This window comes from Coregonus lavaretus, assembly GCF_964263955.1.
Source record: "Coregonus lavaretus genome assembly, chromosome: 30".
NCBI classification, from domain to species: Eukaryota; Metazoa; Chordata; class Actinopteri; order Salmoniformes; family Salmonidae; genus Coregonus; species Coregonus lavaretus.
The window spans coordinates 23,701,519-23,728,304 of NC_140017.1; the positions used below are offsets into that span (position 1 = coordinate 23,701,519).

Genomic DNA, 26,786 nt, shown 5'->3' on the forward strand with positions numbered 1-26,786 from the left:
ACCGTTAAGTTCAGCTATCCTTTACCCCTCATCCCAACCATCATCGAACAAATGCACGGGGCGCAGTACTTCACGAAACTGGACTTGAGGAGCGCCTACAATCTGGTGTGCATTCGTGCAGGCAACGAATGGAAAACAGCCTTTTCCACGACCACGGGGCATTATGAGTATCTTGTAATGCCCTTTGGCCTGTCTAATGCTCCTTCAGTCTTCCAGGCCTTTATTAACAAAGTGTTTCGGGATATGCTTGGACGGGGTGTAGTAGTTTATATAGATTACATTTTGGTCTATTCTGCTGACCGAGCCCAGCATGTCTTGTTAGTCAGGTCTGTGCTGGGAAGACTGTTGGAGCATAATCTCTATGTTAAACAAGATAAATGTTTGTTTTTCCAGCGGTCGGTGTCCTTTTTGGGCTACCTCATATCCACGGAGGGAGTGGAGATGGAGGAGCAACGCGTCAGCGCAGTCAGGTCATGGCGCATCCCCAACTCTGCGAAAGCAATCCAGCGATACCTGGGGTCCCTAGCGGCTTCGTTGGACGGCGGAGAGGGCGTTCGAGACGCTGAAGGCACGCTTCACTACTGCTCCCATGCTGGCACATCCCGACCCCTCACTCCCCTTCATCGTCGAGATGGATGCCTCCGATGTAGGAGTCGGGGCATTGCTGTCCCAGCGCACCGGAACCCCTCCAAAACTGCGCCCCTGCGCCTTCTACTCCAAGCAGCTGAGCCCCCCGCCCAGAGGAACTACGACGTAGGGGACCAGGAACTCTTGGCGGTCAAGAAGGCTCTGAAGGCGTGGAGGCATTGGCTGGAGGGGACCAAACACCATTTTCTGTTGTGGACGGACCACCGAAACCAGGAGTACATCAGGGCAGCGAAGAGGCTAAACCTGAGATAGGCCAGGTGGGCTCTATTCTTCGCCAGGTTCCAAGTCACACTTGTGAAGGCGAACGCCCTGTCTCGCCTCTATGATGCAGAGGAGAGGCAGGTAGAGGAGAACCCAATCGTCCCTCCATTCCGTATCATCGCGCCAGTGGTGTGGGACGTGGATGTCAATATACGGCAGGCCCTGCGTACGGAACCCGCACCTGCACAGTGCCCGGAGATCCGCGACCGACCTGCCCACGGGTGTGCGGGACCACCTCCTTTCCTGGGCACACACCGCGCCTGTGTCGGGTCATCCTGGGATAGGCCGTACCATCGCCTGCCTGACTGAGAAGTACTGGTGGCCCACCTTGGCTAGGGATGTCCGGGTTTACGTCTCTTCCTGCTCCATCTGTGCCCAGTCTAAGACACACAGACACCTCCCTTATGGAAAGCTCCTTCCCCTGCTGGTTCCACAACGACCCTGGTCCCACCTCTCGGTGGACTTTGTCACTGACCTTCCCCCCTCCCAGGGGAACACCACCATTCTCGTCGTTGTGGACCGGTTTTCCAAAGCTTGTCGCCTCCTTCCTCTGCCTGGGCTCCCGTCGGCCATGCAAACTGCGGAGGCTCTTTTTACGCATGTCTTCCGGCACTACGGGATCCCGGAGGACAATGTGTCAGACCGTGGTCCTCAGTTCACCTCACGCGTATGGAAGGCGTTCATGGAACGCCTGGTCACAGTCAGTCTCACCTCCGGGTACCGTCCTCAAGCTAATGGGCAGGTGGAGAGGGTCAATCAGGAAGTGGGCAGGTTCCTGAGGTGTCACTGTTAGGACCGGCCGGGGGAGTGGGTGGATTTTCTACCTTGGGCTGAGTATGCGTAGACCTCACTCCTTTCCAGTGCGTGCTGGGGTATCAGCCGGCCCTGGCACCTTGGCATCTGAGCCAGACTGAGGCCCCTGTGGTGGACGAGTGGTTTCGGCGCGCTGAGGAGATCTGGAACACGCCCCTGTGGTAAACTCGCCTCCAGCGGGCCGTGCGTCGGCACAAGGATCAGGCCGACCTCCACTGCAGTGAGGCGCCTGTTTTCTCTCCAGGCGACCGGTCTGGCTCTCCACCCAGAACCTGCCCCTCCGCTTGCCCTGCCGGAAACTGAGCCCGCAGTTTGTGGGGCAGTTTAAAGTCCTGAGGAGGGTTAATGAGGTAACGTACCGTTTGCAACTCCCTGTTGATTACCGCATTAACCCGGCTTTTCATGCATCTCTCCTCAGGCCAGTGGTGCCTGGTCCCCTCGCTGAGGCTGGACCCAGTGACGCCCTGCCTCCTCCTCTGGCCATCGAGGGAGGTCCGGCGTACTCGGTACGTGAAGTCCTGGATTCGAGGCGTCGGGTGTGGCGTCTCCAGTACCTCATCAACTGGGAGGGGTACGGCCCAGAGGAGTGGTGCTGGGTTCCTGCAGTGGACATCCTGGACTCTTCACTGACCAGTGATTTTCACCGTCGGCACCCTGACCGACCCGCACCGCGTCCCTGTGGTCGTCCCCGAGGCAGGTGTCGTCCCGCTGCAATATATTTCAAATATTTTGATACAATTTTATTGTTTTGTATTAGCAGTCATCCAAACAAACAATATCTTCAATAATTTCTGGTTGATTGGTATTCTATGTTCAGTGTTGGAAACTTCAGGTATTCTATGTTCAGTGTTTTATGTAACACTTGAGCCAATTTGTTCTGAGGTAAATAGCAAGCTTAAGAACTTCCTGGGCACTCAACTCTCCTAGAAATCACAGACAGATTAGAAGGTTGTTCCACCATCACTGGTCCTCCTTCCCTTCCTGTGGTTTTCCTAACATCAATCTCCTGTCTCCATTAGGGCTGATCTAACTGTTTCCTGGCCGTAACTCCTAGTATGTGTCCCAAATGGTACCATATTCCCTATATAGTACAATACTTTTAACCAGAGCCCATAGGTGTTTGGTCAAAGTAGTGCACTATGTAGGGAATAGGGTGCCATTTGGGACACAGACCTAATGTCCCAATGACTCCTAAAGTCCAATCACCTTTATCCCCTGTTGCTTTGGCCCAGGGGTGGAGTTTATCAATGTATACACTGACTGCCACACTCAGAATAACTTTATTGAGGCTAAATACGGCCAGGGTTTATCGTTAAGGCTGGAGTAATCCTGTAGTCCTTGGCTCAGCAGTGAAAGTCCTGACCTGAGACACAAAGGGGTTTTCCTAACTTAAACATCAGCAGGACATATCCTGCAGCTTATCCACACTGACAGGCAATGTAGGATCCTCAAGCTGTGTGTAAGTAAAACAGCCATAATATGAATATGCTTCCTTTATGTCATTTGCTATGTTGAATGAATTTGCTGCAGAAAATCCGATTTGTGTGGGTGTGAACGTTTTAGTGGTGGATTTGGGAGGGATTTGCAGTTAGTGCTATTTGTGTTGACAGGAATCGGTAGGCAGCAGAGCTCAGGTGGTTGTCATCTATGATGCATTTAGACGTATTATTTCCATGAAAAGTCACAGTCATTTAGTTTTGTATTGTACCTGTAGAAATGTTCAAGCCAATTACACTTAATTCAATTGACATACCGTTTTTTTGCTTACTTACCCTGTTAAATAATAAGCTATTTCTACTTAATGTGCATGTCTTAATTCTACAAAATAGCATTTGGAAAACATTTTCAATATTAAAAGTTGGAAAGCCAGGTGAGTGTGGTCTCCCATATCAGGGAGATGTTACAGTTGAATGTTGGTTAAGTACTCCTGAGTGGCGCAGTGGTCTAAGGCACTGCATCACAGTGCTAACTGTGCCACTAGAGATCCTGGTTCGAATCCAGGCTCTGTCGCCGCCGGCCGCGACCGGGAGACTCATGGGCGGCGCACAATTGGCCCAGGGTAGGGAAGGGAATGGCCGGCAGGGATGTAGCTCAGTTGATAGAGCATGGCGTTTGCAACGCCAGGGTTGTGGGTTTGATTCCCACGGGGGGCCAGTATAAAAAAAATATGTATTCACTAACTGTAAGTCGCTCTGGATAAGAGCGTCTGCTAAATGACTAAAATGTAAGTAAGCCTTGTCTGAGGGCAGAATCTCTAAGGCAGAATCTCCTGTTTCTGTAGCGAGAAGCAGCTTGATGTACAAGTACAGAACGCTAGTGAATGTTGGCTAAAATGTATGATTTAATGATAATTATCTAATTAGCTGGCCCCTATGACATCTCTGACCTTTCTCTGTGATTGAACCGGGACTGGAACAGGGACAGCCATGAGTGAAGACACTGATGGACTGGCAGAGCTGGCAGAGCTGGACTCTGAGCACAATGTAGAGCTGGCTGACATGGTGGCCGCCATGAACGTGGCATCCAACCGGATGACCCCTCCCAACGGCCACCGAAGGCCCCCTGCACCAGCGCGCCGGAAGCTGTCATTGTCAGACAGGAAGCTATCATTGCAGGAGCGATCGACCCAGCCGCGAGAGGCCCGACAGCCCACCATCGAGTCCAAGCGGGTGTCCATCTCAGATTCCCAGGTCAGAGGTCAGGGCTGTGTCCCAAATGGAGGTCAGGGCTGTGTCCCAAATGGCACCCTATTCCTTATATAGTGTACTACTTTTGACAAGGGCCCATAGGGGAATAGGGTGCCATTCGGGACTTAGTATATGGAGGATAGGGTGCCATTTAGGACCCATCCATGAAGTCTCAAAAGAAATAGGCATGAGTCTAAATAATGTGTAGTCAATGTGCAATATCCCACCACCAAATACCCTTCACTTTGTCTCACCCTAGGATTGTATCCAGCTCAATCAATACAAGTTGAAGGATGAGATTGGAAAGGCAAGAAAAGTTAGAATACAAAACGTTATATCAAAACTAGATGCTGAATTTGTCTGACAAGAGAAACAATTATTTCATAAAGCATTCTTGCGCAATAATTTAAAACGATTCTGTCAGACTTCCTTCTTTTTCTATTCTAGGGCTCATATGGGGTGGTGAGATTAGCTTACAATGAAGATGATGAACAATACTATGTAAGAATCTCTTCAGCTCTGCACATTCCGTTCTTTATCATCTCCTTTGTGGGAGCAGAGAAATGTACAGTTCCTCTACTCTCTGTTTTGGCCTTATTGACTCTTATACCATAGGAGCAAACTGATCATATCTTTCCTTGCATAGGCAATGAAAGTTTTTTCCAAAAAGAAGCTGATGAAGATGTGTGGATTTCCTCGTAGGTGAAATTTTTCCTTTTATGTCTTTAGTATGTGCTATAGTACCGGTATGAACATGAACTGGTGATGATCACCACTATATATAATGGCGGTTGGTTATAGGACGTCCCCCTCCTCGAGGAGCCAGCACAGAACAGGGACTGCCACCCAAACCCCTGGGGCCACTGGAGAGAGTCTACCAAGAGATCGCCATCCTGAAGAAACTAGATCACCTTAACATTGTCCATCTGGTGGAGGTGAACACATTGACATACATAAGTGGAAGATTTAAAAGGTTCTACTATTACTACTTATTAATTTCAGAGATTTACACTTTCCAATTGTAGGTTCTTGATGATCCTGCTGAAGACAATCTCCACATGGGTAAGTATGCATTCATCATGTCAGTGCACTGAATGGTGATATAAGGTGTTATGTGGTAAATGTATGTTTTCTGCGGTATCTCCTTGTACTAGGTCCATAGTTTGTACATTATAATACAGTCTATCCAGTTTGTTTATTACATAAAAACTAATGTGAGCTCTGACTAGTCATTTCATTTTCTGTTTGTTTATTTTCTAGCCTTTGAGTTAATGCCAAAAGGGTAAGTTTTACCCCTTTCTAAAATGTACTGTATTGCATTACATTAAAACACTGGTCCTTTGTAGCTCAGTTGGTATAGTATGGCGCTTGTAACGCCAGGGTAGTGGGTTTGATTCCCGGGACCACCCATATCTAAAATGTAAGCACGCATGACTGTAAATCACTTTGATAAAAGCATCTGCTAAATGGCTTATATTATTATTATTATTATTATTATTATTATTATTATTATTATTATTATATTATTATACTGTATATAACACTGAAATGATGAATTTGGTTATTTATATATAACTCCACCAGTTATTGAATTTGGTGAATATAAGGTATCAATTCTTAAGGGATATAAGATACCAATGACAAGGTTCAGGTATTGTTAGTGGTAGGAAGACCACTGTTTGGAAGATTATGGTGGTGATGCTTACTTACCTTTGCCACTTTGTTGCTGATCCTGGGCCCTAGCCCAGTGATGGAGGTGCCCTCAGACACTCCCTTCACAGAGGAACAATCCCGCTTCTACTTCAGAGACATCATCCTGGGGATTGAATACTGTGAGTCCTCCACCTGGATTACGTCCCAAATGGCACCCTATTCCCTATATACAGTAGTGCACTACATTTGACCATGGCCCATAGGGCTCAGGTCAAAAGTAGTGCACTACTATATATAGGGAATAGGGTGCCATTTGGGACTTAGGGCCTACTAGCCTTCTGCTCAGAGACCTGCAGCATACTGCTAACCCTGCTCACGCTTTAGCAAAACATTGTTTTGAAAGTCACTAGTCAGATATGTTCTGAAAAGACAGGATCAGTTGGTGCTTTGACAGCTGAATATCAAGACCTAAATCACTCGGTCTGCTGTTTATATACTTATAAAAGTTGATCTAAAAAAAAGAGCTAATCAGTGTCTCCTGTCCTTTTCCCCTGGTCCCATTCTCTCTTCCTCCCTCTCAGTGCACTACCAGAAGATCATCCACAGAGACATCAAGCCTTCCAACCTGTTGCTGGGAGACAATGGGCATGTGAAGATTGCAGACTTTGGTGTCAGTAACCAGTTTGAGGGGAGTGATGCTCTCCTGTCCAGCTCAGCAGGGACTCCAGCCTTCATGGCCCCAGAGATGATGACTGACCATGAACAGAGCTTTACTGGCAAGGTTAGACACTAATCGCTAATTTATCTAATCAGATCATTCATCTTTGATTATATCCTAGAAATAATATTTACCCCATGAACATTTATTGCATTGACTGGTATCAAAAATACTTAGAAATTGACCTGGTATCAAACGTCAACATTTTATTGTACTGTAAAATATACAGCAAGCTCTCTTTGTAAAGTAATGGTCAATGTTCATGATTGTTAGGCCTTGGATGTGTGGGCCATGGGAGTCACCCTGTACTGCTTTGTCTATGGGAAGGTAGGTTCTGTTATTATCATAATGTACAGTATTCTGCCATGGATAATTTTGGCCCACTGGTTTCTCATCTGATTTACTGTGTCCATTATACTGATGACTACAAATATTGTTTGCTCTACCGTTGCATCTCACATAATAATGCTTCTAAAATCAATAAATGTAATGGTTTATGTGGGAAACAGACAGCATGTGTATGCATGTAGCCTATCTTTTTATAGCAGCATTTTCATGTTTTTTCTTCACTACCTTCCTATCTCAGTGCCCTTTCATCGATGAATACATCATCGGCCTGCACAATAAGATCAGGAATAGTCCTGTGGAGTTCCCAGACACGTGAGTTCCACTAAGGGACACTATTTACCATGTAAAAGCAATTTAGTCTGCACTCTATGCACCACTCTAAAATATGGGTAGAACGTCACATTATAGCATGCAATCACTTGATAATACCATAGTAATAGTATTGTTTTAACGTTCCTAGCCATTCCCTGCTACTGTAGTTACTGTACTGTAGATGGTTCCATTCTATTTGGTGGGTGGTCATATCAGTCCCTCTTTGGTACCACAGGCCTGAAGTATTCGAGGAGTTGAAGGAGCTTATTATAAGGATGCTGGATAAAAATCCTGATACAAGGATCACCATTCCTGAAATCAAGGTGAAAGGGGGCAGAGCTAGACCTTCAATGGTGCCTTTAAAAAACAAATCCTTCATGAAACCATCTTTGACACTTCAAATGAATTTTGTTACTGTCCTGGTAGAGCTGTCTCATGTGTGTTGTGGGACTACTGTCCTCCTCCTGCTGTGTGTTGCCAGGAGCACCCGTGGGTGACGGAGGATGGCACTGACCTTCTACCCCTGGAGGAGGAACACTGCACTGTGGTGGAGGTCACTGAGGAGGAGGTCCAGAACTCCATCAAACTCATCCCCAGTCTGTCTGCTGTGGTGAGTCAATTCACTGGCGTCCTGTCCAGGGAACGTACAGCTCTTGTTCTGGCTTGGACAAGGCTTACTTACTAACAAATAGGGTCAGGAGGTTCTGTGTCTTAACAAGGGAAAAAGTCTGGGACCTATACCAGGAAATACTTGAGGGCCCAGAGTTTTTCCAGGTCGAGACACATGGTCAGGGAAAAATGTTGTCATAAGGCATATTGCTAGAGTGAATATGTGTCCCAAATGGTACCCTATTCCCAATATAGTGCACTACTTTTGACCAGGGCCTATAGGGCTCTGGTCAAAAGTAGTGCACTATAGATAATAGGTTGTCATTTGAGATGCACCCTGTGACACTCACTCTCCCCACGTTAGATCCTGGTGAAGTCCATGCTGAGGAAGAGGTCTTTTAGTAACCCCTTTGAGTGTCACAACAGGAAGGCAGAGAGGTCCATGTCTGCTCCAGGAGGTCTCCTTGCGTAAGTCCCCTACAAATCCTCCTTATCTGCTTTCTTTATCTGCCAATTTTGGGATTAGGAAACAAACAAAACAAAACAAAGTGACAGAAATACACAGAGTCGGTTAGCTATATATGCTACTGTAAATGGGATTAACACAAAAGAAGCGTACATATATTGGGACAGTGACACATTTTCTGATGTTTTGGCTCTATGCTCCAGCATTTTGGATTTGAAATGATACAATGACTATGAGGTTAAAGTGCAGACTGTCAGCTTTAATTTGAGGGTATTTTCATCCATATTGGGTGAACCGTTATTGAGCCTACTATTCCTAATGTGATGGGTAGTGCCTACAGCAGACCTAGGCTATAGGCTATATCAGATACATTTCTTCTCCTTTCTTTGCACGGGAAAAATGTGGCTTTTTAGAAACACATTTCATGCAATTCTACACTTCAAATGACTGGAGATATTAGCAGAATCTTGTCCGCTGACACTGACAAACAGATCAATAAAAACGACGTTGATCCATCTAATATGCCTATGAGAAGGGGAGACAAATACAATATGACGTCCATCTATCCTGGAGGAGGAAATTATTGTCTTTCAAGTGGCACTGACCCAACAATGATAAAGAGTGAATATGCGCACTCACCGTTGACATGGCCAATGCTCTCCAGTGGCACCACTAAGATAGGCTACACTGTTTGCTCAATTAAGATGAGAATTTTGATAACTAAAAGACAGAGTATTTTCATTGTCTTCTCTTTACAGCAATAGCCATTTGCTTTCCAAACTGTTTTCCTGCTATTGTATTTTGAAATATTGCGATATACCTGGATGGGCCCTACTTTTCATTGATAGTTGCAACTCAACAATCATATAATTTGGTATTTGCCGCACGCGCTGCCCAAATTGCGACTGTAGGCATTGTGATTTAAAACAATTTTTAATAAAAAAGAAAAAAGAAGCTAATGATCCTCTGTGGCCAAATCATGCTTTCTGGTGTAGTAGCCTATTTTTAATGATTTCATTTATTTCTGTATAGACAGGAGTAGGCTTATTAGGCTATATAACTTTGGCAATTCAATTTACTTTAGTGGAAGCTGGATGCGCCATCTATGGTTAGACAACTAACTTGATTGATAGCCTGAAATGGCTTCTTGGTAGCTAGTCATGAGGTTGGGAGATTGGGAACCTATCTGGGTTAGCTAACGCCAACTTTGTAAGGTGGCTAGTAGTATTACAGAGAAACAACAAAACATAAAAAAAAATAATATAAGGGATTATTATTTTTAAACAGGACAAATCTGAGGGGGCATGTGCCCTTGTGCCCCCTATGGGCAGGACAACTCTGACGCCACACACAACTGTCTTCTTCTCACACACTTACAGTTCAGCTCAGTCAACTACATCAGGGCACACAACAGCTTTGATGACATTGCTAAGTGGTTTATTAGACTGTGCCTTAACTAAATATGCTAATATTAATTAGTCCATCATAAATGTTCAGATTTTTTGTCTACAGTATCTATCTCCATCATGTAATGTAACTTTATGATTACATTGCTTATTTACCATTGACGTGCAGTCTTTAACAAGCACGTATTTGCTGATATTGTCATTTTCTTGTCTATCTGTTACCCATTGCAGAGACTCTTGGGGGCGATTGGAAACCAAGGTTCATCCTTCATTGAGGTAAGAGCCCCGGTCAAAAGTAGTGCATACTATATAGGGAATATGGTGCAATTTGGAATTGGGACACAACCCCAGTCTTGTGCTAACAGGTTTCCTTCTGGGGTTTGAGCACTGTCATTCTACTCTATTTGATTCCATTTCTATGGTCTCAGTACTGTCCCTTCATACGCTGCTGAGAGTTTATGTGTATTGGACCTGATGGGTAATGCTGTTCCTGACATGCATGGCATTTAATGACCCTTCCCCCTTCTAGTTGCCTTTAACAACACACAGTAACAAGGCAACAGTAAACATGTTATCCCCCACGAATGATGCAGCGCCCCCCCTTGGGCCAATTAGTGACAATTAGTGACAATTATTCAAATGTATGTTGCATGGATTAATGAGAAAGATAAAAAAACAATCAAGTATTTTTTCCCTAGCTGGAAATCAAAACTTGATAGCTCACAATGGACGGAATGTCAGATATCGGACTGCTTGATAGGGAGATGCACTGATATAAAACTGGATTTATCATGAGGAGATGCATATATGTACAAAATGTCATGACTGTAGCTCAAAAGGGACAGGAGATATGCTTGTTCAAAATAAGCTGGGGGACAAAAAGTCTAATTTCTGGAAATTGTAATGGGCCGAGGTAGTAGGTCCATATGGGACACGTGTTGCTCATGAGGTTAACCCAGGCCCTGTAGCCCCCAGTAACCCAGGCCCTGTAGCCCCCAGTAACCCAGGCCCTGTAGCCCCCCTCCTACTCCCCAGGCGCTATCATTTGTTGACTTCTGTAACCGTAAAAGCCTTGGTTTCTTGCATATTAACATCAGAAGCCTCCTCCCTAAGTTTGAGTTATTCACTGCGTTAGCACACTCCGCCAACCCTGATGTTCTAGCAGTATCTGAATCCTGGCTTAGGAAGGCCACCAAAAACTCTGAAATGTCCATCCCCAACTACAAAGTGTTCCGTCTAGATAGAACTGCCAAAGGGGACGGAGTTGCAATCTACTGTAGAGATAGCCTGCAGAGCTCTATCATACTATCCAGGTCTGTGCCCAAACAGTTTGAGCTTCTACTTCTAAAAATCCACCTTTCCAGAAATAAGTCTCTCACTGTTGCCGCTTGCTACAGACCCCCTGCCCCCCCAAGCCCCCAGCTGTGCCCTGGACACCATATGTGAATTGATTGCCTCCCATCTATCCTCAGAGTTCGTCCTGCTTGGTGACCTAAACTGCGATATGCTTATCACCCCGGCCGTCCTACAATCTAAACTAGATGCCCTCAATCTCACACAAATTATCAAGGAACCTACCAGGTACAACCCTAAATCCGTAAACATGGGCACCCTCATAGATATCATCCTGACTAATTTACCCTCTAAATACACCTCCGCTGTCTTCAACCAGGATCTCAGCGATCACTGCCTCATTGCCTGCGTCCGTAATGGGTTCACGGTCAAACGACCACCCCTCATCACTGTCAAACACTCCCTAAAACACTTCATCGAGCAGGCCTTTCTAATTGACCTGGCCCGGGTATCCTGGATGGATATTGACCTCATTCCGTTAGTAGAGGATGCCTGGTTGTTCTCTAAAAGTGCTTTCGTCTCCATCTTAAATAAGCATGCCCCATTCAGAAAAGTCAGAACTAAGAACAGATATAGCCCCTGGTTCACCCCAGACTTGACTGCCCTTGACCAGCACAAAAACATCCTGTGCCGTACTGCATTAGCATCGAACAGCCCCCGCGATATGCAACTTTTCAGGGAAGTCAGGAACAAATATACACAATCAGTTAGGAAAGCAAAGGCTAGCTTTTTCAAACAGAAATTTGCATCCTGTAGCACTAACTCCAAAAAGTTTTGGGACACTGTAAACTCCATGGAGAATAAGAGCACCTCCTCCCAGCTGCCCACTGCACTGAGGCTAGGAAACACTGTTACCACCGATAAATCTAAGATAATCGAGAACGGTTGGCCATGCTTTCCACCTGGCTACCCCTACCCCACCCACCAGCTCTGCACCCTCCGCTGCAACTTGACCATGCCCCCCCCCCCGCTTCTCCTTCATCCAAATTCAGATAGCTGATGTTCTAAAAGAGCTGCAAAATCTGGACCCTTACAAATCAGCTGGGCTAGACAATCTGGATCCTTTCTTTCTAAAATTAGCCACAGAGATTGTAGCAACCCCTGTTACTAGCCTGTTCAACCTCTCTTTCGTATCATCTGAGATCCCCAGAGATTGGAAAGCTGCCGCGGTCATCCCCCTCTTCAAAGGGGGTGACACTCTAGATCCAAACTGTTACAGACCTATATCCATCCTGCCCTGCCTTTCGAAAGTATTTGAAAGCCAAGTTAACAAACAGATCACCGACCATTTCGAATCCCACCGTACCTTCTCCACTATGCAATCTGGTTTCTGAGCTGGTCATGGGTGCACCTCAGCCACGCTCAAGGTCCTAAACGATATAATAACCGCGATCGATAAAAAACAGTACTGTGCAGCCGTCTTCATCGACCTGGCCAAGGCTTTTGACTCTGTCAATCACTGCATTCTTATTGGCAGACTAAATAGCCTTGGTTTCTCAAATGACTGCCTCGCCTGGTTCACCAACTACTTCTCAGATAGATGTTCAATGTGTCAAATCGGAGGGCCTGTTGTCTGGACCTCTGGCAGTCTCTATGGGGGTGCCACAGGGTTCAATTCTCGGGCCGACTCTATTCTCTGTGTATATCAATGATGTTGCTCTTGCTGCTGGTGACTCTCAGATCCACCTCTATGCAGACGACACCATTTTGTATACATCTGGCCCTTCATTGGACACTGGGTTAACAAACCTCCAAACAAGCTTCAATGCCATACAACACTCCTTCCGTAGCCTCCAACTGCTCTTAAACGCTAGTAAAACTAAATGCATGCTCTTCAATCGAAAGCTGCTTGCACCCGCCCGCCCGACTAGAATCACTACTCTTGGCGGGGCTGACTCAGAATATGTGGACAACTACAAATACCTAGGTGTCTGGTTAGACCATAAACTCTCACATTAAGCATCTCCAATCCAAAGTTAAATCTAGAATCGGCTTCCTATTTCGCAACAAAGCCTCCTTCACTCATGCTGCCAAACATGCCCTTGTAAAACTGACTATCCTACCGATCATTGACTTCGGCGATGTCATTTACAAAATAGCATCCAACACTCTACTCAGCAAATTGGATGTAGTCTATCACAGTGCCATCCGTTTTGTCACCAAAGCCCCATATACTACCCACCATTGTGACCTGTATGCTCTAGTTGGCTGGCCCTCACTACATATTCGTCGCCAATCCCACTGGCTCCAGGTCATCTATAAATCTCTGCTAGGCAAATCCCCGCCTTATCTTAGCACATTGGTCACCATAGCAACACCCAACCGTAGTATGTGCTCCAGCAGGTATATCTCACTGGTCATCCCCAAAGCCAACACCTCCTTTGGCCGCCATTCCTTCCAGTTCCCTGCTGCTAATGACTGGAACGAACTGCAAAAATCTCTGAAGCTGGAGACTCTTATCTCCCTCACTAACTTTAAGCATCAGTTGTCAGAGCAGCTTATCGATCACTGCACCTGTACACAGCCCATCTGAAATTAGCCCACCCAACTACCTCATCCCCATATTGTTATTTATTGTGCTCATTTGCAACCCAGTATCTCTATTTGCACATTTACATTTACATTTTAGTCATTTAGCAGACGCTCTTATCCAGACCGACTTACAGTTAGTGAGCGCATACTTTTCCCCCGTGGGAATCGAACCCACAACCCTGGCGTTGCAAGCGCCATGCTCTACCAACTGAGCTACACGGGGCACATCATCTTCTGCACATCCATCACTCCAGTATTAATACTAAATTGTAATTATTTTGCACTATGGCCTATTTATTGCCTTACCTCCATAACTTACAACATTTGCACACACTGTATATAGATGTTCTATTGTGTTATTGACTGTATGTTTTGTTTATCCCATGTGTAACTCTGTGTTGTTGTTGTTTTTATCGCACTGCTTTGCTTTATCTTGGCCAGGTCGCAGTTGTAAATTAGAACTCTCAATTGGCCTACCTGGTTAAATAAAGGTGAAATAAAAAAATTGCTCATGAGGAGATGCCTTAAAAGTTGCAAAACTATTCAGAACCCTTGGATTTCTTCACATTTTATTGTGTTACAAAGTGGGATTAAAATAGATTTAATTGTATTTTTTTTGCCATCAATCTACACAAAATACTCTGTAATGTCAAAGTGGAAGAAAAAGTATATATACTGTATGTATTACATAACTAAAATATAGTTATTGCATAAGTATTCAACCCCGTTTTTTTAGGCAAGCCTAAATTAGTTCAGGAGTAAAATATTGCTTAACAAATCACATAATAAGTTACATGTACTCAGTCTGTTTGAAATAATAGATGTTGACATGATTTTTGAATTACTAACCCTTCCTCTGTCCCCCATATATACAACATCTGTACGGACCCTCAGTCAAGTATTGCATTTCAAGCAGAGCTAAAACTACAAAGACCAGGGAGCTTTTCGAAAGCCTCATAAAGAATGGCAGTGATTGGTAGATGGGTAACAACAACAAATCAGACATTGAATATATCTTTAAGTATGATCAAGTTAATAATTATGCTGTGGATTATATATTAAACCACCCAGACACATCAAAGATACAGTCGTCCTTCTTAACTGAGCTTTAGGACAGGAATGAAATGGCTCAGGGATGTTACCATGAGGCCATTGGTGATTTTAAAACAGCTACAGAGTTCAGTGTCTGTGATGGTAGAAAACTGAGGATGGATCAACAACATTGTAGTACTCCATTATAATGACCTAAATGACAAAAACTTGCATCTTGTTTTTAACAAGTTATTAAAGTAATACTGCAAAGCCTTATGTTTGGGGCAAATCCAACACATCACTGAGTAACTGCCTCCTTATTTTCATGCATTGTGGTGGCTGCATCATGGTATGGGTATGCTTGACAAAGGAAAATACTGGGGAGATTTTCAGGACAAAAATAAATAGAGCTAAGCACAGGCAAATCCTAGAGGAAAACCTGCTTCAGTCTGCTTTACATCAGAGACTGGGAGAGGAATTCACCTTTCAGCAGAGTGGCCAAGTTACAGTTTTGACTTAAATCTGCTTGAAAATCTATGGCAAGACTTCAAAATTGCTGTCTAGCTATGATTCCCAACATCTTGGCAGAACTTGAAGAATTTTGAAAAGAATAATGGGCAAATAAAATAAAATAACACAACATTTTATTTGTCACATGCGCTGAATACAACAGGTGTAGACCTAATCGTGAAATCCTTACTTACAAACCCTTAACCAACAATGCAGTTAAGAAAATAGAGTTAAGAAAATATTGAATAAATAAAAGAAAGTAAAAAAAGTAACACAATAAAATAACAATAACGAGGCTATATGCAGGGCGTAACCATTAAAGCATTAAACCTCTCACTAAAGGCTTCAGTCATACAAAAGTTATACTTAAATCCGAACTAGTTCCGTAGTATATTAGTAAGAATGTCTCACCCCTTGTTCAATAATGTTTTTTCCCCCCTTTATTCAGATTATAACCTCTCTCTTTCGGTTATTGGAAAATGAAATAATCACCAAATATCGTTATTTTTAAAACAAGCCATAGAAAGTTGGTTGCAATTTCAGTTTAATACACCAGAAAAGACAGAGCAAATATTACAACAAATATTATGGTTAAACTGAAATATACTAATTGATAAAAAAATTAAGGTATAATCTTTGTAAATGATATCATAAATAGGACTGGTGGAGTTACGTCACACATGCAGCTAACAAAAATATATAGAAATGTCTGCTCTGCCCCAAATTACAATCAACTAATTGCAGCATTACCGCAAAAATGGAAGAGGCAAGTGGAAGGGGGAAAAAGTAAGGAACTTGTCTGTCGGCCCTGCATTAAAGACCAAAATTGGTTAAAGAAAATTGTAATAAATTAAAAAGTATACCAGTTTAATTTAAGGACCAAAAAATGGACAGCTGTGCCATATAGATTGCAAAATAGTTTGGAAGAGATTTTCGATGTACCGATTCCATGGCACATGGTTTATGAACTGATACATCAAATGACGTCAGATTCAAAACATAGAATTGTTCAATTCAAATTATTATACAAAATTCTTGCAACCAATAGAATGTTATATATATGGGGGATACAACCATCCCAGCTCTGCAAATTTTGCTGCGAAGAGACAGAATCATTTGTTTTGGTACTGTCCATATGTAGCTTGTTTTTGGTCGCAGGTCCAGGAATGACTGAAGAATTGCAACATTTACCTGGAGCTAATTCTGCAAATATCACTGCTAGCTGATTTGAAAAGTCATAGTCAATCGATCAATAATATAATAATACTTTTAGCAAACATTTGTATCTTTAATTTACAATCTGTAGAAACTATGAGAATAGAAAGGTTCAGAGCTTTTGTGAAACATCACAGCTCAGTTGAAAAATATATGGCGAATAGAAATAAAAAATGGATGGTGATAAGAGATAGATGGGAGGGGTTGGTTGAGTGGAGCTGAAGGGTGTGACTAAAAACAACAAGATAACTAATGTAAAATATACTGTGTCCGTAAAATGTATATAGGTTCAGAACTTTTGTGAAACAGCACAGTTAAAAATATATGGCAAATAGAAATCAAACTGGATGGTCTTCCGAGATAGATGGGAGGGGTTGAGGGTAGCTGAAGGATGGGATTAAAAACAAACAAAAGAGAACTATTGTAAAATACATTGTATCCGTAAAATGTATATAGTATAGTATAGTGCCTTGCAAAAGTATTCATCCCCCTTGGCGTTTTTCCTATTTTGTTGCATTACAACCTGTAATTTAAATTGAGTTTAATTTGGATTTCATGTAATGGACATACACAAAATAGTCCAAATTGGTGAAGTGAAATTCAAAAAATTACTTGTTTCAAAAAATTCAAAAAAATAAATAACGTAAAAGTGGTGCATGCATATGTACTCCCCCCCTTTGCTATGAAGCCGCTAAATACGATCTGGTGCAACCAATTATCTTCAGAAGTCACATAATTAGTTAAATAAAGTCCACCTGTGTGCAATCTAAGTGTCACATAATCTCAGTATATATACACCTGTTCTGAAAGGCCCCAGAGTCTGCAACACCACTAAGCAAGGGACACCACCAAGCAAGCTGTGATGAGGTGATGTCGAAGGAGTCAGGCTCAGGAGGGTAAATCACAGAATAACAGGCTTTATTCCGCAACCACAGAGTTACGCAGTAACGCGTCAAAAACACTCCAGTGCGCCTGTTCTGGAAAATACAAGGGAAATATCCCGACGATACAAAATACAAGGAGCTTCACCGAGCTTCACTATCCTCCACAATAAACATTCACACACAAAGACAAGGGGGCAGGGGGAACACTTATACAGGTACTGATGAGGGGATATGAACCAGGTGTGTGTAATAAACAAGACAAAACAAAATGGAATGATGAGATGAGGAGCGGCAGTGGCTAGAAGGCCGGTGACGACGAACGCCGAAGCCTGCCTGAAGCCTGCCCCCTTGATGCGCAGCTCCAGCAGCGCGCCGACACCGGCCTCGGGGACGGCGAGGAGGACGCGGAGCAGGGCGAGCCGGATGGCGACGGTGGAAATCCTGCAATAGGGAGGGATCGAGGATATCCCTCACCGGTACCCAGCACCGCTCCTCCGGAACGTACACCTCCCACTCCACACAGTACTGAAGGCCCCCCACCCGACACCTCAGACTCCTGGAGCGGACCAGCCACCACCGGCCTGAGGAGAGACACATGGAACAAGGGGTTAATACAGTAATCTGGAGGGAGTAATAACCTATATGTAACCTCGTTTATCCTCCTCAGGACTTTGAACGGCCCCACAAACCGCTGACTCAGCTTCCAGCAGGGCAGGCGGAGTGGTAGATTCCGGGTCGAGAGCCAGACCCGATCACCCGGTACCAACACCGGGGCCTCACTGCGGTGGCAGTCACCGTTGGCCTTCTGGCGACACACGGCGCACTAGAGGTGGAACTGAGCAGCGTTCCACATCTCCCTGCGCGCCAAAACCAGTCATCCACCGCAGGAGCTTCGGTCTGGCTCTGATGCCACGGTGCCAGAACCGGCTGATAACCTAAAACACATTGAAAGGGCGATAGGTTAGTAGAGGAGTGGCGGAGGGAGTTCTGGGCATATTCTGCCCATGGCAAGAACACTGACCACTCCCCCGGCCGGTCCTGGCAGTAGGACCGCAGGAACCTGCCCACATCCTGATTCACCCGTTCCACCTGCCCATTACTCTCAGGATGAAACCCAGAGGTCAGGCTGCCCGAGACCCCCAGACGTTCCATGAATGCCTTACAGACCCTGGATGTAAACTGGGGACCCTGGTCAGACACTATGTTCTCTGGCACCCCATAGTGCCAGAAGATGTGAGTAAACAGGGCCTCCGCAGTCTGCAGGGCTGTGGGGAGACCGGGCAGAGGAAGGAGGTGGCTGGCTTTTGAAAGCGGTCCACAACGACCAGGATGGTGGTGTTACCTTGAGAGAGGGGAAGATCAGTGAGAAAGTCAAAGCACAGGTGGGACCATGGCCGTTGTGGAACTGGTAAGGGCTGTAACTTACCCGCTGGGAGGTGCCTAGGTGCCTTACTCTGGGCGCACACCGAGCAGGAGGAGACATACACCCTCACGTCCTTAGCCAAGGTAGGCCACCAGTACTTTCTGGTCAGGCAGCGCACTGTACAACCGATACCTGGGTGACCAGAGGAGGGGGACGTGTGTGCCCAATAGATCAGACGGTCACGGACAAGAGACGGCTCGTACTGCAGCCCAGCTGGACATTGAGGTGGAGATGGCTCTGTGCGTAACGCCCGCTCTATGTCCGCGTCCATCGCCCAAACTACCAGCGCCACAATGCAGGAGGCCGGGAGTATGGGGGTGTTTTCTATGGGCCTCTCCTCTGTGTCGTACAGCCGTGACAGTGTGTCTGCCTTCACGTTCTTCATACCCGGGATGTAAGATAGTGTAAAATCAAACTGGGTGAAGAATAGGGCCCACCTGGCCTGGCGAGGGTTCAGCCTCCTCGTTGCCCGGATGTACTCCAGGTTACGGTGGTCCGTCCAGAATACGAAAGGGTGTTTCGCCCTCTCGAGCCAGTGCCTCCACACAGTCAGGGCTCAGACAACAGCTAACAGCTCCCGATCACCAACATCGTAGTTCTGCTCTGCCGGGCTGAGCTTCTTGGAGAAGAAGGCACAGGGGCGGAGCTTGGGTGGCGTGCCCGAGCGTTGAGATAGGACAGCGCCTATCCCTACCTCGGACGCATCCACCTCCACTACGAACGGTAGTGATGGATCGGGATGGGCCAGTACCGGGGCTGAGGTGAACAGAACCCTCAAGTTACTGAAGGCCCTGTCAGTCTCAGCAGACCAGCGGAGCCGGGACAGCTCACGCTTCAACAGAGATGTGATGGGAGCTGCGACCTTGCCAAAGCCCCGGATAAACCTCCAATAGTAGTTGGCAAAGCCAATAAAGCGCTGCACCTCCTTAACCGTGGTTGGAGTCGGCCAATTACGCACGGCTGAAATGCGATCTCCCTCCATCTCCACACCTGAGGTGGTAATGCGGTATCCGAGGAAGGAGACGGACTGTTGGAAAAACAGACACTTTTCTGCCTTGGTATAAAGGTCATGTTCCAACAGTCGGGTCAGCACTTTGCGAACCAGGGACACATGCTCGGCGTGCGTAGCGGAATACACCAGAATGTCGTCGATGTAGACCACTACACCGCGACCAAGCATGTCCCGAAACACCTCGTTCACAAAGGACTGGAAGATGGATGGAGCATTCATCAAACTGTAAAGCATCACCAGGTATTCGTAATGCCCCATGGTTGTGCTGAATGCTGTCTTCCACTCGTCCCCCTCTCGGACACGCACCAGGTTGTACGCACTCCGGAGATCTAATTTTGTGAAGAAGCGCGCCCCATGCATTGACTCGATCACAGATGGAATGAGGGGTAGAGGATAACTATAACGCATTGTCCCCTTGTACAGTGCTCTGTAATCAATGCAAGGGAGCAGACCTCCGTCTTTCTTCTTCACAAAAAATAAACTTGAGGAGGCGGGCGAAGTGGAGGGACGTATGAACCCCTGGCGCAGGGACTCGGAGATGTCTCCATCGCCTCCGTTTCAGCCTGCTACAGGGGATTCACATTACTCCTGGGAGGCACAGGGTCTACCCGAAGGTTTATCGCGCAATCCCCCGCCCGATGACGTGGTAATTTGGTTGCCTGCGTTTTGGAAACGCGTGCGCCAAATCGAGGTATACGGGGGGAATGCGCACGGTGGAGGTAGTGTCTGGACTTTCCACTGTGGTTGCACCAACGGAAACACCTAGACACATACCCTGACACTCTCGCGACCACCCCGTGAGAACCCTCTGCGGCCATGAAAAGGTGGGGTTGTGTAGTGCTAACCAGGGAAGACCTAACACAACAGGGAAATCAGGAGACTCAATAATAAAGAAGGTGACTTGCTCTCTATGGGTCTCGTGCGTAACCATAGTGACTGGTGCTGTAACTTCCCTAACGAACCCGGACCCTAACGGTCGACTGTCAAGGGCTCTGATGGGGAGTGGAATGGATAGGGGAACCAATGTAATGCCTAGACTATGTGCAAATGACCTGTCCATAAAGTTCCCAGCTGTGCCTGAATCGACCAGCACTTACACTGGGGAACTACCGTGTAATCAGGAAAATGGATGTGTAGGGTACAGTGCGCAGCAGAGGGCTCTGAACGAGTGTGGATGTTGGATACCTGGGGTGGCGCAAGAGTGCCCTGCCTGCCGCCTCCAGACCCAAAAGATCGCAGATGACAGCATGCAAGAGAATGTCCTCTCGTGCCACCAGATTGACGCTGGCACTGTCGACACTGGCGCTGTCGTCCAGTGCGCAAAGATTGCTGCACACCAGCGGAACCCATCCAACTTGAAGGAGCTGGAGCAGTTTTGCCTTGAAGAATGGGCAAAAATCCCAGTGGCTAGATGTGCCAAGCTTATAGAGACATACCCCAAGAGACTTGTAGCTGTAATTGCTGCAAAAGGTGGCTCTACAAAGTATTGACTTTGGGGGGGTGAATAGTTATGCACGTTCAAGTTTTCTGTTTTTTGGTCTTATTTCTTGTTTGTTTCACAAAAAAAATTATTTTGCATCTTCAAAGTGGTAGGCATGTTGTGTAAATCAAATGATACAAACCCTCCAAAAATCCATTTAATTCAAGGTTGTAAGGCAACAAAATAGGAAAAATGCCAAGGGGGGTGATTACTTTCGCAAGCCACTGTATAAGCTGGATGTAGAAGCCTGGTGTTGTTGTACATTAGTTTACTCCAATTAGGGGAGAGGTGGTAGGGTTAGGGGAAAATAATAAAGGAAAATATATTGAGAAATATGTATATATAATTTATGTATATATTCACTACCAGTCAAAAGTTTGGACACACCTACTCATTCAAGGGTTTTTCTTTATTTTTACTATTTTTTACATTGTAGAATAATAGTGAAGATATCAAAACTATGAAATAACACATATGGAATCATGTAGTAACCAAAAAAGTGTTAAACAAATCAAAATATATTTTATATTTGAGATTGTTCAAATAGCCACCCTTTGCCTTGATGACAGCTTTGCTGATTACTACATGATTCCATATGTGTTATTTCATAGTTTTGTTGTCTTCACTATTATTCTACAATGTATAAAATAGTAAAAATAAAGAAAAACCCTTGAATGAGTAGCTGTGTCCACTTTTGACTGGTACTGTTTTTATATACAGTGGGGGAAAAAAGTATTTAGTCAGCCACCAATTGTGCAAGTTCTCCCACTTAAAAAGATGAGAGAGGCCTGTAATTTTCATCATAGGTACACGTCAACTATGACAGATAAAATGAGGGGAAAAAATCCAGAAAATCACATTGTAGGATTTTTTATGAATTTATTTGCAAATTATGATGGAAAATAAGTATTTGGTCAATAACAAAAGTTTCTCAATACTTTGTTAAATACCCTTTGTTGGTAATGACACAGGTCAAACGTTTTCTGTAAGTCTTCACAAGGTTTTCACACACTGTTGCTGGTATTTTGGCCCATTCCTCCATGCAGATCTCCTCTAGAGCAGTGATGTTTTGGGGCTGTCTCTGGGCAACACGGACTTTCAACTCCCTCCAAAGATTGTCTATGGGGTTGAGATCTGGAGACTGGCTAGGCCACTCCAGGACCTTGAAATGCTTCTTACGAAGCCACTCCTTCGTTGCCCGGGCGGTGTGTTTAGGATCATTGTCATGCTGAAAGACCCAGCCACGTTTCATCTTCAATGCCCTTGCTGATGGAAGGAGGTTTTCACTCAAAATTTCACAATACATGGCCCCATTCATTCTTTCCTTTACACGGATCAGTCGTCCTGGTCCCTTTGCAGAAAAACAGCCCCAAAGCATGATGTTTCCACCCCCATGGTTCACAGTAGGTATGGTGTTCTTTGGATGCAACTCAGCATTCTTTGTCCTCCAAACACGACGAGGGGGGGACACGTCTGGCACTGCAGGATTTGAGTCCCTGGCGGCGTAGTGTGTTACTGATGGTAGGCTTTGTTACTTTGGTCCCAGCTCTCTGCAGGTCATTCACTAGGTCCCCCCGTGTGGTTCTGGGATTTTTGCTCACCGTTCTTGTGATCATTTTGAACCCACGGGGTGAGATCTTGCGTGGAGCCCCAGATCGAGGGAGATTATCAGTGGTCTTGTATGTCTTCCATTTCCTAATAATTGCTCCCACAGTTGATTTCTTCAAACCAAGCTGCTTACCTATTGCAGATTCAGTCTTCCCAGCCTGGTGCAGGTCTACAATTTTGTTTCTGGTGTCCTTTGACAGCTCTTTGGTCTTGGCCATAGTGGAGTTTGGAGTGTGACTGTTTGAGGTTGTGGACAGGTGTCTTTTATACTGACAACAAGTTCAAACAGGTGCCATTAATACAGGTAACGAGTGGAGGACAGAGGAGCCTCTTAAAGACGAAGTTACAGGTCTGTGAGAGCCAGAAATCTTGCTTGTTTGTAGGTGACCAAATACTTATTTTCCACCATAATTTGCAAATAAATTCATAAAAAATCCTACAATGTGATTTTCTGCATTTTTATTTCTCAATTTGTCTGTCATAGTTGACGTGTACCTATGATGAAAATTACAGGCCTCTCTCATCTTTTTAAGTGGGAGAACTTGCACAATTGGTGGCTGACTAAATACTTTTTTTCCCCACTGTATATATATATATATATATATTTACAAAAATATATATGGGGGATTGGAAATGATGCATACAATTACATTGATGGAAGCTGCACTCTATCTGCAATATAAAAGATGTAAAACAGAAAAAAAAGAATAATGTACAAATATTGCACAATCCAGGTGTGCCAAGCTCTTATAGACTTACCCAAGAAGATTCACAGCTGTAATCGATGCCAAAGGTGTTTCTAACATGTATTGACTCAGGGAGCGGAATACTTACGCAACTACTATATTTTAGTTATTTAATTAACTAATTAATTAATTAAACTTTTTTTAAAATCATTTTAATCCCATTTTGTAACACAATAAAATGTGACGAAATCCAAGGGGTCTGACTACTTTTGCAAGGCACTGTATGTATAAAATCTCATGACTGTAGCTCAAACGGGACAGGAGATATGCTTGTTCAAATTGTTGAATTTCAGTTGATCACTATAATTTTGTAAATGCCGGATCTCTATGGGAAGACGCATCATTCACCCAAGTTTCATCAAAATTGGGTCAGTGGTATCTGAGATATTGTGTGTGACTAACGTATGTACGAACGTACGGAGACCAATCCATAGTCGTCCCCCTTGCCCTGATTTCATCATGGGGGACAATAAAACATGTGTTGCCCGCAGGAAATCAAGCAGAGAAGGAGAGTTGGATGGAAGTGGAGAAGGAGCGTTAGAGGACCTTACTGAAGATGATGGTGGACTTGCATAGGCCTGCTGGTAAACCTGCTCCCACACTATTTTTTATTTATTTATTTTCTTTCTTCTTTTTTTCTTTTCTGGTTGACCTGTTTAAATTAGGGGACAGACCTGTTCAAAGCAAACTCTTTGCTGTATCTTCACATAATATGTAATATTACAGTTTTTCTCCATTGGTTTGGCTCATTTCTTGAAACAGAAATTACATTCTCAAAACTCTAAGATCATTTGGCAAAACAGTCTTACAGTTCAGCACAACACTATAGCTCACTTGCAAAAGCTCATATCTCTCCTAAAACTGTTCACTCATGCTTCAAAACTAAATTCCTTTCCCATATAAGGAGTCAGTGCCACGAAAATGGCAAAGATCCTTCTCAATTGCTTTGGCTCATTTCTTGAAATAGACCGGACGTTCTCAACACTCTTGGTGCTTTAGCCAAAATAACGTGGATGGTTCGGCACAACACCATGGTTCACCTGCAAAAGCTCATACCTCTCCCAAAACAGTTCACGCATGTGTCAAAACTAAATTTCCTTCTCATTTAAACAGTCAGTGCCCCCAAAATGCTTCGTCCGTTTGGCATTGTGTAAGCACTGCAAGTCAAAATGTTTAGATGTTTTGTCACTATGGCAGAGGACCATTGAAATATCCCTCATGTCCACCTTTCAGTCTTAGCCCTTCATTGACAATGGTTACTGTACTGTTTTTTGTCTAGCTAACAGAATACAATTGTGTATAAAACTGAAAAAAATAAATAGGATTTTAGGGTAAGAGTAGCCTCCAAGGTTTGACATCACACATTGCACTCATACTGCCAAGGAAATTGTAACCATTATCATTCACACACATAAAGTAACTTCCATACATCAGAGTAAAAAGAAAATGTATACAGCATAATATACTGTAATATAAACACACAAACAAAAAACAATGAAAATTATATGCAGCCTACAGTGCTGTAAATAAAGCTGGAGTTTCACAACTAACAGTTCTTCACTGGTCGCTGTCCTCACCCTCCTGGCCATCCACACGCTGCTGTCTGTCTGGCCACAGATTCTCGTCCACATCACAGCGTATATTCTCCCTTGCGATGCAACGAGGGAAGAAACGGCGTGCATGTCGCAACCATCCCCTACACTGATCTGCTGTAATATCCTCACACGCAGCGTCCATTGCATGGAGCAGGGACCTCTGATCTTGAGCCCGATGCTCATACACTCTCCACCTCCAAGCGGAGAAATACTCCTCAATAGGATTGAGGAAAGGAGAGTAAGGTGGTAGGAACACCATGACCATCCTTGGATGAGTAGTGAACCAGGCCCTGATGAGCGGGCCACGGTGGAAATTCACATTGTCCCATACAATGACATATTGTGGTAGGTGAGGCCCTACGAGACCGCTCTCATTTTCAGGGATCAAATCAACATGAAGGCGGTCCAAGAAGATGAGGAGCTTCTGTGTATTGTATGGGCCAAGACTGGGGATGTGAGTGGCCACACCATTCTCCGATATGGCAGCACACATAGTTATATTGCCCCCTCGCTGGCCTGGGACATCCACCATGGCCCGGTGGCCAATAATATTACGGCCACGTCTTCGGCCCTTGGCCAGGTTGAAGCCAGCTTCATCCACAAACACGAGGATGTGATGGGTCTCGTTTCCTTCCAATGCCATTATTCTCTACAATAGCGTAAAAAAAGAAAACATCAAATCAGTCATACAGAAGAGTCATACACTACAGTTACAGACAATTACATAGGAATGTTCTATGTTCTCCACAAGTTCAATATACTACTGGCCACTACTCCAGTGGTTCCAAACCTGGGGTACATGTACCCCTATGCAGAGGTACTACAGGGGGTATTTGACAGAAAGGGGAGGGGGGAAATCATCAATGACTAGACTTACTGAAATGTTACAGTAAAACCCACAGTATTAGATAGATTTACATGGGAGGCACTAATTGCAGCTCTTTCACCCCTTTTCTTATTGTATGTTATATTCTTCAAAATAAGGATTATAATGATAATTGCATCATACAGTAAGCTGCAGTTTTTAGGCGAAATGTTGAAGTCAGATAAATCAAATACTTCCATACCTGGATTACCTGGATACACAAATCAGGTAAAGTGGGTACTGAAGCCAAAAAAGTTTGGGAACCACTGCTTAATTGTAAAAATGTTATAATGATGGACAACCAGTAACTGACTTACATGTACATACTGGTACCGCAGCTCTTTCACTCTATCAGAGTTCCTCTCAAATGGTACCCTGTAAATTTGCTTCATTGTCATCTGATGCTTCTTCAATATCCGGTCTATTGTGGAGATGCTTATAGAGTTGACATTTTGGAATATGGCATTGTCTTGTAGGATTGCAGCGCGGATCTGTCTCAATGTGATGGCATTATTTGCCATCACCATGTTACAGATCTCTTGTTCTTGTTGTTCATTGAGAAGTTTTCCTCTGCCACCTGTGCAAGGTTGTCGTCCAATCCTAGATATAG

At 44.6% G+C, this 26,786-nt stretch overlaps 1 protein-coding gene across 1 annotated transcript; it reads left to right on the forward strand.

The window, feature by feature from the left end:
• Positions 1-4,148: 4,148 nt before the first annotated feature.
• On the forward strand, positions 4,149-24,292 carry camkk1b (calcium/calmodulin-dependent protein kinase kinase 1, alpha b; the record flags this gene model as incomplete). The annotated part of the gene is made up of 16 exons (XM_084147580.1): positions 4,149-4,412; positions 4,669-4,716; positions 4,857-4,910; positions 5,056-5,107; positions 5,211-5,344; positions 5,435-5,471; positions 5,670-5,691; positions 6,153-6,241; positions 6,644-6,843; positions 7,054-7,107; positions 7,367-7,440; positions 7,676-7,763; positions 7,922-8,050; positions 8,414-8,517; positions 10,153-10,197; positions 24,208-24,292. The coding sequence occupies 16 exons, from the start codon at positions 4,149-4,151 to the stop codon at positions 24,290-24,292; spliced, it is 1,479 nt and encodes a 492-aa protein (XP_084003706.1).
• Positions 24,293-26,786: the final 2,494 nt, after the last annotated feature.